Source organism: Fundulus heteroclitus, chromosome 1 (assembly GCF_011125445.2).
Source record: "Fundulus heteroclitus isolate FHET01 chromosome 1, MU-UCD_Fhet_4.1, whole genome shotgun sequence".
Lineage (NCBI taxonomy): Eukaryota > Metazoa > Chordata > Actinopteri > Cyprinodontiformes > Fundulidae > Fundulus > Fundulus heteroclitus.
This window is the reverse complement of record NC_046361.1, coordinates 31,905,793-31,917,049: the sequence shown is the minus strand read 5'-3', so window position 1 is coordinate 31,917,049 and position 11,257 is coordinate 31,905,793. Positions and strand designations below refer to the sequence as shown.

Sequence of the window (11,257 nt, the reverse complement as noted above, 5' to 3'; positions counted from 1 at the left end):
GGTGTTGCCTCCTCCATCCAATCCCAGTTAAGCAGATGGTACATTTTAAGACAAAAATATATATTTTTTTATCCTGTCTTTTCTATACAAAGAACAGCGAAACAATTAATGCAACAAACACGAGTTTTGTTCCAGACTTTACTGTCTCCTGGGGTAAGGACAGAACAGGTTAACATTACGGGTTGAAGTCATGGAGTCATGTCTGCAGACAGGCTCCACCCAGAGTGGAGCAGTAGTTACTATACATTAGGCCTTTATGTTAAATAACAGAAACAGCAGCAAGTAAATAAATATAAATAATGATCTGCGCTTTCTTTAGGGAACATTTAGTCCAAACTCATGTCTTCGTCGTCGTCCTTCTTGTCTTTGGAGTCGCTCTCTTGATCCGACTTTGTGTCCGTCTCCATGGCTTTGGCAAAAGCCTCCACATCTACGAGACAATATGAGCAAAGAGGATTTTCTTTTAAATAAAAACAGCCCCAATAAGCTGTTAGAATCACCAAAACAACTAGAAGATTAAAGAGTAAAAAAAGAAACTGTATTTTAGGTCATTTAATTCAAAGTTTAATCTGAAGAGAGACAGGAAAGTGGAGGAAATACCTATTTTATCCCCCCAGAAAATGCCAGAATTTAACTTCCTACTGACTGTTTTTGTATCCGAGTCTCATACAGAAAATTTAATTAGATACTCCTGACGTGACGTTCACACATGGGAGGAGCCAGGGTCACCAAGATCACCACTACTAACACACCATGCCGAAAAAGAGTATATTGTAGCGCCCCTGCTATAGAAATAAAATCAAGCTCCTCTTCAGTTTGTAAGTGAGCGTTTTAATCACGTGTCAAACTCGAGGCACCGGGGCCGAATCCGGCCCATCAAGGTAATTTATGCAGCCCTCAACAGACACAAAAGACATATGATGTCATAAAGTAGAAGCATTTATCCCTTTAAAGTGTATAACGTGGCTAAAACTTTGCCTCCTGTAGTGAATGTTGATTTTGTTTAACTATGTAGTGACAGCATCCTGCCACTAGATGTCAGTTTTTCCGCAATACATTAAAACAGAAATGTCCAAAAGGAGAAAAAGTGATGCAGAATGATGAGACTAAAGAGTAACTCACCCAATATTGACATTTTTTGCAGATAAACTGTTTAAATTGGGCCAAAGGGTGCTAATTTTAAAGTTACTGTGATTTTTATTTTTTATTTTTACATTTTTATGTGAACTAGAATGAAATTATGAAAACAAAAGTGTCATCTATACAGGTGCAAGCATCCCACTTGACGGCTTCATGATGCCAAAGTTATAATATAGATATAGATAGATATAATATAGAAATTAGTTTGACACCCTGGTGTAAATGATAAAGAAAAACCTTGGCATCAACCTTGAGTTATACACATTATACAAATTATAAGACTTAATCTTCCCTGCTTTATGCAATTTGTAGCCTTTTAGGAACATCGAAAACAAATGAAGACGGAAATAAAAGGCAACTTCATGACATTAAAAAGAAAATATTTTTAACATGTCATTTTTAAGCTTCCCCACCTACCAGCAGGTGGCGCTGCAGTAGCATAAAACAGGTGAAGACAAAAGGCTTTAAGGGAAAAAGAAATGTCTGGTATATCCAGCCAAAGTATATAAAGTAATTATTATACTGATTTAGTGATATCACTGATAAGTCATGTTAGGGGAATGTTTCACTGTTATTTTAATAGTATGCAAAGAAATACAGCTGACGATTGTTTTGTTCTAGAGTAAAAATGACCGTTTTACCCTCTGTATCTAACTGAAAACATAAAAATCACCCATGACTGAAAGAAAAGCCCAGTTTCCGTCAATGTTGACGCGTCTCTAGTGGAAATTATGGAAGCCAGACAGCGTTTAGAGCCCTGACTCACTGTATTTGTTTCTGAGTGACTAGAGAGAAGCACTGACCTCCTTTGTTGGCAGCATCGACAGCCTCTGCTGGGAGACCAAACTGGTTCATCAGAGGCCCCAGCTGGCCGGACGCCAGAGCGCTGCTGAACATGCTCATAGCCTGAGCAGAGACGAGCACAGATATTAGATATAAACAGAGGGAGCAAGCAGAACCAAGCTAACCACGATAGCGTGATGTAGCTTCTACCTGCTGAAACTGAGGCGAGCTGAGCGTGTTGTTCAGCTCCTCTGAGCTCTGAGGCAGCGACTCTCCGGACGGCAGGTAGGGCGTCAGCCTCTGCTGCACCTCCGGGTTGGCCAGGATGGGAGCCATGATCTCAGGGGTCAGCACGCTGGCCAGGTCCACTGTAAGCATCAAAAACACATAAAAACGGGTATTTCTGTTAGCGTTGCAACAAAATGGGTAAAAATTTTTTACTTTTATCGTTTTCTGCTTTAATCTGTTCTGAAGATTACCCAGAATCCCTTTTAAAATGTATAACATATATGTGGGTTCATTTATAACACATAATGGTTTCCAACAAATAGAATGTTTCAACATTGCCACACTTTTTTAACTACATAATATTAATAACAAATATAAATGGCTTTTAGCCCGACTCGTATCTGCAGTGAACTTTTAACTAGCTATGTATGAACCTCATTTGGCAATAATAACATCAACCCATTAATATTAAAGGCAAAATTCAGTTACATTAAGTTTTGGTGTTTTTTTTTTTTTATGAGTTTGTCAACAGTATTCATCATGCCACTGACTGCAGGCACAGACCAAACAGCAGGAGGCGCTGTTGTCACAATTGGAGGGGCTGTACTGTCTGGACAAAAAAAGCTTTTCTTGCGCTCCCTGCAGTACCTTCACGTCACCCTAGGGGGCACTAAGCTTTCAACTATGATCCTGTTGCCACCACTGATCTCTATTAGACACTGGATTGCTAATAGACCCTTTTCACAGTGACGTCATGTGAAAAGGGTCTATAGCCCACTGTCACCAGCCGCCATATTGGTACTCCCTATTTCCCCCCAGTAACTAGCGAATATGTGCGCTACAGCATCGAATAACGAGGATTTTCTCATGTTCAGGGGGGCTTAAAACTTTTAAAATGTCAAATGCCATATACTTTTATGTTATGTACTAAAACTATTAAGTACTGAGCAAGTCATGTGCTGAAATATTTTGCATGTTATATATATATATATATATATATATATATATATATATATATATATATATATATATAATATGAATAACATGTAAAATATTTCTCCACCTAATTTCCTAGTAGTTGATAGTGTTAGTACATCCACTGACTGTAGAATTACCTGTGAAATGTTTTCACAGAGCCAGAAAACTGCTTGTTGTTGCAACCAAATCCTATGGGATTGTGTGAGAGTAGGGAGTAGCAAGATGGCGGCCAGTGACTTCAGTTTTTCGGCAAAATCAGCAATCCAGTGTATAATAGAGATCAGTGGTTGCCACTCAACTACACGTTGTAGATGCTTTCCTGGTCCGACACCCATGATAAAACCTTTATATGCCATTAAGTTCTCAAGATGCCTGTTAGTGACCCATACTTAGATACCAGGTGTGTGGAAGCAGGGACCCGTTTAAAACAAGCTGAATCCAAGGCACTGAGGCACAGTATTAATACACAGTATTAATGCAAAGTATTAATACACAGTATTAATGCACAGGTGGATAGATTTGACTTCTACTTTTACAGCAAAAAGATAAATAAAAGTAATTAATATTTTCTTGACATGAGTGTATTTGTCCTTCATTTGAGCAGGTAAATAATATGATCTGCCAGTGGGTGAGTATTTTTACCCCTAAAATAAGATAATTAGATATAATGCCCTTCAACATTGATGATGGAGATGAGTTATTCCCATTCTAAGTGCAAAAATCTTTTTCCATTGGCAAATCATCTTATTTACCTGCTCAAATCAAGGACAGATACACTCAGGTCAAGCAGATTTTACTTACTTTAAATTCCCTCTTTGCAGTGTTATTGCTAGAGTTCAAGCTTCCGCTTCATATTAAATATTTAAACTGAGCACTCCCAGTTTGTTGGTATTTCGTTAGAATTGCACTGATAACTCTTCACCAGTTGCTGCTTTCTGCCGGCCTCACCTCCCTGACTGCTGGCAGGAACGTTCATGGTGGCCAGGATGCTCTGCAGGTCTCTGAGCTGGATGGGCTGCGTGGGGTTGGCTGCAGCTGCAGCTGCTGTGGCAGCGGGGGTGGAGGGGGTGGTCGCTGTGGGGGAGGCTGCAGAGGTGGCCAGGGGGGTGATGGGAGTGGTGGGCACCTGGGAGGAGCCGAGGCGGCTGGCAGCGGAGGTGGAGGTTGGGGTGACGGCCGTGGACGGACTGGGAAGGGGAGGAAATCGATGAATCTGTTAGTGATAGGAGTGCTCCACGGCACCAATTCAATTTAATTCAATTCAATTCAATTCAATTTTATTTATATAGCGCCAAATCATTAAACATGTCATCTCAAGGCACTTTACAAAGTCAAGTTCAATCATATTATACAGATTGGGTCAGATTATACAGATTGGTCAAAAATGTCCTATATAAGGAAACCAGTTGATTGCATCAAAGTGCAGACAAGCAGCATTCACTCCTGGGTAAGCACACTGCAAAAACGGATCTAAAAATAAGTAAAATGTTCTTAAAGTTAGTGTATTTATCCTTGATTTGAGCAGGTAAATAATATTATCTGCCAATGGAATGAGTATTTTGACCCCTAAAATAAGATATTTAGACATCCTGCACTTAAAATAAGATGTTGGAGATGAATTGTTCCTATTTTAAGTGCAAACATCTTATTCCATTGGCAAATCACCTTATTTACCTGCTCAAATCAAGGACAAATGCATTCATTTTAAAGAATATTTTACTTATTTCTAGTTCCGTTTTTGCAGTGCATAGAGCCACAGGGAGAGTCGTCTACATTGTACATGGCTTTGCTGCAATCCCTTATACTGAGCAAGCATAAAGCGACAGTGGGAAGAAAAACTCCCCAGCGACTCTCTTTTCGCTGCTGCTTCTATAATACTGTGAAAAGCACATTAAATGACCTCGTTGTGGAGTTGCTGACTGCAGGAACACTGCTGCTGCTGCTGCTGCTGCTGCTCCCCAGGAGGTTGGCCAAGCCTGGTCCAGCCAGAGCCCCAAGACCACCTGACAGCAGGAGAAACAGACATTACGGCACGCTGTCTCCTCCTGTATCCGCACGGTTGGCCCTGCAGCTTCCACCTACCGATGCCGCCCAGCCCCGTCGGTCCGATGAGCTGCATGAGCTGGTTGTGGCTCATGTTACCCAGAAGGCTCTGGAGACCGCCCTCACCTTTAGGGAAAGAGAAGAACAAACCGCAGCCATAAAAAGCTGAGGCACCGAAGGCTCTTCGTCACAAGGTTCAGGCGTGAGCGTGCGGTACCTCCCAGCGCAGACAGGTCGTGTCCGCCGCTGCCGCCGCTGCCGAGAGCGCCCGGTATGGGCGGGTTGTTCAGGTACTCGTTCACTTTGCGGCAGTACTCGTCATCCTTGTCGTTCTTCGGTTCCTGAAATCAGAAAAGAATGACTAACAGGAGGCCACCGCTTCGAGTTTAATTAATTCAATTGTATTGTATTTATATAGCGCCAATTCATGACACATGTCATCTCAAGGCACTTTACAAAGTCAAATTCAATCAAATCAATCTGACAGATTGGTCAAAAAGTTTCCTCTCTAAGGAAACCCAGCAGGTTGCATCAAGTCTCTCCAAGCAGCATTCACTCCTCCTAAGAGAAAAAGAGAGCTACAGTGGAGAGTCGTCTGCATTGTTGATGGCTTTGCAGCAATCCCTCATACTGAGCATGCATGAAGCGACAGTGGAGAGGAAAACTCCCCTTTAGCGGGGAGGAAAACCTCCAGCAGAACCAGAACCAGGCTCAGTGTGAACGCTCATCTGCCTCGAAGTCATTGATTTACATCTGACTGAGAATGTGCCTGAGGATGGGAATCCATGTCCTTAAAAACAGCGGCGCTCCAACTACAGGTTGCTCAAGCGGCCAGAATTGACAGAGACTCCTGGATACGGTGTTGAAACATTTTCAGAAAGAACTGAACGAAAGTATGGTTGCCTCTGATTTAAGCCTGTCTGCTGTCATCTTAGAGATGGCCAGTAAAAGACGATCTTGCAGATGGAAAAAATGACCCAGGAGGCGAATTTTGTTGCATTCCAACTACAGTCGGAAATCCCGGCTTTTGATCGGAAAAATCCACTTAACTGCCTCTGCCTCGGTTCTGCTGGAGGTTTCTCCTTCCCGCTAATGGGTGGTTTTTCCTTCCACTGTCGCTTCATGCTTGCTCAGTATGAGGGATTGCTGCAAAGCCATCAACAATGCAGACGATTCTCCCTGTAGCTCTACGCATCTTCAGGAGTGAATACTGCTTGTCGGGACTTTGAAGCAACCAACTGGTTCCCTTATATAGGAAATTTTTGACCAATCTGTATAATCTGATTGAATTTGACTTTGTAAAGTGCCTCGAGATGACATATTTCATGAATTGGCGCTATACAAATAAAATTGAATTGAATTGAATTGAAAGTCAGACTTTCCCCTTTGCAAAGTTGGATACATTTTTTAAGACCGATTGTCGGATCCAACATGGAAGCTCCTTGCGTCAAGAACAGTAAGCGGCAACAAAACATGTTTATTTTACAAGACAAGAGTGCGTCTAAAATCAACGCTACATGTAGTGGCTACAACTCTGAATCGAACAAATTAAAAAAAGGTGTTTACATGTGGAAATCGCAGCTTTAAAGGACGTTTATAAGACGTACTACGAGGAAAACAACAGCTTTCCTGGCCGACGTCATATTGGAATTTTTCTAAATATTTTTTAGTTTTCATTTTGGAATCCCGACTTCTCCGACTGTATTAACTGGAACGCTGTTTACTCGGGTTTACGCCATTCCCAGCTCCTGTTTTTGCTTTCCAGGGTAAATGGAATACAACACTGTAAAAAGGGAACTAAGTGAAATTTTCTTGAAATCAGTGTATTTTTCCTTGATTAGAGTCGGTAAATAAGACTATTTGCAAATCGAATAAGATTGTTGCATTCAAGATAGGAACAATTCATCTCCATTGTCTTATTTCAAGTGCAGGATATCTAATTATTTTATTTTACGGGTAAAAATGCTCATTTCATTGGCAAATAGTCTTATTTAGCTCCTCAAATAAAGGAAAAATACACTAATTTCAAGAAATTTTTACTTGCTTTTAGTTCGTTTTTTGCAGTGAACACTATTCCTTTAGCACTTGAAACACCCTTCAGTTTAGTTTCTCATAAACCTCGTCTGATGATGGCAATCTGCTTTCCCAAGAAATTTTATATGGTGCAAATAAAAGTGATTAAGCAACTGGCCACAGCCTTCCTCCAACAGAGTCGGAAGCAGCTGCTAAACTCTAAACAGGGGATGCAGCTGTGCTACATTTTATACTCAATGTGTTTTGGAAACAATTTTTTAAAAAGACTAAGTTGCAGATTTGCAATCGCTGCCAATAATGTTCTAACTGAAAAGAAGTGAGACGGGTGAGTCTAACAGAGTTGGACGTGATTCGGCTTCATACCTGCATCCAGAAGAAGAGTCTCTTGGAGCCGGCTTTAAACTTCAGCACGTAAACCCGCCCGGTGGTGCACTGGTTGACCCGTTTAAACTCACAGTCATCGGGGAAGATAATCAGGTCCTAAAAGGAGGAATGAAGGCGAGATTAGAAAACCGCTGCCGGTGCAGGGCCAGCCACTTTAAAAACCCGCACAGAGTCACCTACGTCGTCCACGTTCCCGGTGGTGCGGTCCTTCCAGCAGAAGTGGATGAGGGAGTCATCCGTCTGCTGGATGTAGACCTGACCTTTACGCTTGTCCGGCGTCACCGTGCTGCCCTTCATCGTCATCTTACCGGCCCGAAACTCCACCAGGTATTTGCTGGAGGAGCCGCGGGAGCCAGACACCAGGCTGGGGAACAGAGCTCCAGATGCCATGATGAGGAAGAGGAGGGTCTGCAGGAGGGAAGGGAGAGAGACAGAGGTGGGTAGAGAAGGCAAAGATTGTGCTCAAGTAAGAGTAGCACTACGTCAGCATATTTTTACTCAAGTAAAAGTAAAAAGTAATCAGCCAAGAAATTACTCAAGAGTAAAAAAGTATTCAGTAAGAAAGCTACTCAAGTACTGAGTAACTAATCATAAAAACTGGTGGTTTAATATTAAAAAATTATGTAATAGAACAGACAAACATATTAAGTTATGTGCAAATTCTGGTATTTTAAAGACAAAACTTAAAAATATACAAAGAATAACACAATTATAATTACAAAACATCTAAATTCAGGCAGAAGACACACTTTTCTACAACATTTTTTTTCAAATTAAACTTGAAAGTAATACTTTCAGCAGTTATAGTATGTTAGAACAGTTCAAAGTACTTCCAATGATAATATCCACTGTGTACTTTAAGTTCATTTGACCTCCAAATGGCTCAATGAGCTCAGCAGATAGAAAATAACATTAACATAACAAAGCTTGTGTACAAATAAGAGGTCTCACTTTAACATAAACTCTGGGGTTTTTGTCTCTCTGGTGCATTTTTGGTTAAAACAAATATGTTCTTTATTCATGAAGTTACTCCCAGTAGAGTAGCCAGGAATTTTACTTAAGAGCAGCGATACCTGAGTAATATTTGTGACTCAAGTTAAAGTACAGTGCAGTAAAGCTACTCCTAAAAGTACATTTTGTTCAGAAATTAAAGTAAAGTAAATGTAACTGAGTAACAGTAACTAGTTACTCCCCACCTCTGGAGAGAGTACAACACGAATATCTAGTAGGTATTACAACTCAAACAGTTCAGGTCAGAGATTGTCATACACTCCTCATGGACATGTTGGGCTTTTAATTGTTTTATTTGAACTGTTGTTTTTGCAGGTAGTGTGATAATAAAACAAAAAAGAAGCTAGTGTGGATTTTCATATTTGGTTTATTTGATCTGAGCAAGATGCAGAGAAGGAACAGTTTTTGTAGCCATCAACAAGCTTCTGGTTAGAACTGGGCGATATGGACCAACAAAAAAAAAAAATCTCAATATTTTTAGGCTGAATGCCAACATATGATATTTATCTCGGTTTTTCTTTTCATAAAAAATTATAAAAAGGAATCTCTAAATCAAAGCTTTAACCCTAATGTCTCACAGGCACATTTTCTAACAAACAGCTTTAGCTAAATATGAGAAATGGCTGAAAAGTTACCTACTGGAATACATAAAATAATAATTGTAACGCAACATAGGCCATCTTGATATAAACAATATAGTCTCATCTTATATCTCCTTAAAAATGTCTATATATTGCCCAGCCCTACTTTTGGAATCATTCTGGTTGAAAATTAAATCACTTTTCTTCTCTGATATGATGAAGTTGGTTTTCTGGCACAGATTCTATTATCCTGCTTTATCCGTTCTTCAACCATATGGACTTTTGTTTGAGATCAGGTTTAAACCGACTTTATTGTTAATTTGAAGTTAAGCTTTGAAGGTATTTCTCTTATTTATTCCATCCATGCAATGCATCGATAGCAATGGCAACATGACGCTACCACAGTGTTGGTAATGTGGTGTCAACTCAGACTCATTTGTGCCCAAAGAGCTCAAGCTTTGGCTCATCTGACCATTAAACCTTTCTCAAGAAGGCATTTGGCACATTCAAGTGGGCGGCTACAAATTTTGAGTTTAAAATGGGAGGATTTTGGTAGAGGCCGTTTATGATCTGCTTAAAACATGGAAGCACAGAGGAAGAAACTGGTGGTGGTAAAAATCCTAACACATTTTCTTACATCTGAGGTAACAGAGAATTAAATCTGGATCGGTTTGGTACAATTATCCAACAAATACACATCAAAACTGGTTTTCAAATGGATAAAGCAGCTTGGATGTGCAATTTTATCATTTTTGACCCTGTGCATGGATTAGAGAAAATCCATATTAAATACTAACTTGTGCTCCCAGATCTTGTTTTTAAAATCCATTAAGGTTCTATTTTTTGTAATTATTTAATCAACCGCAAACCAGGTTCAGATGAATAAAATGATTAATTATAATTGATGACAGTATGCAAACCCCCTGGCAGAAAACTGTATCACAGAAGAATAATGAAAAAATCTACCTGTGCTAAACTTGAAATCTTTAAGGATTGCAGTAGTAGAAAACAGACATTTTATGCATTAATAGTCCGCATAGTTCAGTTTTCCCAGTTGTTCAACAAATGACGGATAATAAATATTACATGTGAACCGTTTCGTTCATATAAACTTATCACTGCTGTATGCGGAATGTGTATTGTCATGTTTTCTGAATGAGACGGAAACTGTAAGATTAAGAATGAAAACAGGTTGGATATCAAAAATGTAAATAAATAAAAAATACTCTCACTGCTTAAAGCTATATTTTGTTTTTATTTGTTTCACAGCCTAAAATAAAATAAACATCTACATCTAATATGGACTATTCAGTGGAAACTGCTAAATGAGTGCGTCAATCCCGCTGGAAGCAGACTTATCCCAGTTCTCCCATAATAAGAGCCGAGGTGCAGCAGAGTCCTGCCGCAGACAAACCGCGGAGATGACTCTGCATCCTGCAGACAGGGCGCTGTTTCCAGCCCCGTGCGGTCTCCGCTCAGCCGCGGCTTCACAGGTCATACCCACCGCCTAACCTGTAGCCAGAGCCTCAATCTAGACCCGAAAACCAGAAGAAAATCCCATGTTTATACTCACATTTCTCTCCGAATTATTCTTCTGCTTGCAAAACGCAGAAACTCTGCGACGACGGTTGTGATTGGCTGACCGACGGCGGTGCCTTGTTATGATTGGCTCATCAGTAGTAGTGCGTGCCTGTGATTGGCTCAGCCGACTGTCAACTTCAGGGCATTTAAACTTGCTGCGCATGTTCGGTAGAGCTAACACGTTGCTCGTTTTACATTCCAACCAAGACGTCACCAAAATAAGAAGCTAAAAAGAGAATACACAACTTTGTCTTTTAATAAAACAATGACATTTATAATTTTTGTATTAAATATGTTGACAAGCGCTTTTTACTGACAGCTGGATAAAATTAGATAGCACATGTCAGATTTAAAAAGGCTTACAAAATACAACTACATATATTAGATAACTATATTAACTACTAAAATATTTTGATGTTTTTGCATCATGAGGTGAAAGAAAGTCACTGTAACTAATACATCAACAATACCACTAAGATAAAACTAGGTGTGGT

At 40.0% G+C, this 11,257-nt stretch overlaps 1 protein-coding gene across 1 annotated transcript; it reads right to left on the bottom strand.

The window, feature by feature from the left end:
* Window positions 1-122: 122 nt before the first annotated feature.
* LOC105935189 (proteasomal ubiquitin receptor ADRM1) lies at window positions 123-10,838 on the bottom strand. The gene is made up of 10 exons (XM_036141088.1): window positions 10,756-10,838; window positions 7,771-7,998; window positions 7,570-7,686; window positions 5,390-5,513; window positions 5,212-5,298; window positions 5,030-5,132; window positions 4,078-4,316; window positions 2,134-2,291; window positions 1,944-2,046; window positions 123-430 (listed from the first exon to the last, which is right to left on the bottom strand). The coding sequence occupies exons 2-10, from the start codon at window positions 7,978-7,980 to the stop codon at window positions 327-329; spliced, it is 1,245 nt and encodes a 414-aa protein (XP_035996981.1). The 5' UTR covers window positions 7,981-7,998; window positions 10,756-10,838; the 3' UTR covers window positions 123-326.
* Between the last annotated feature and the right edge of the window lie 419 nt (window positions 10,839-11,257).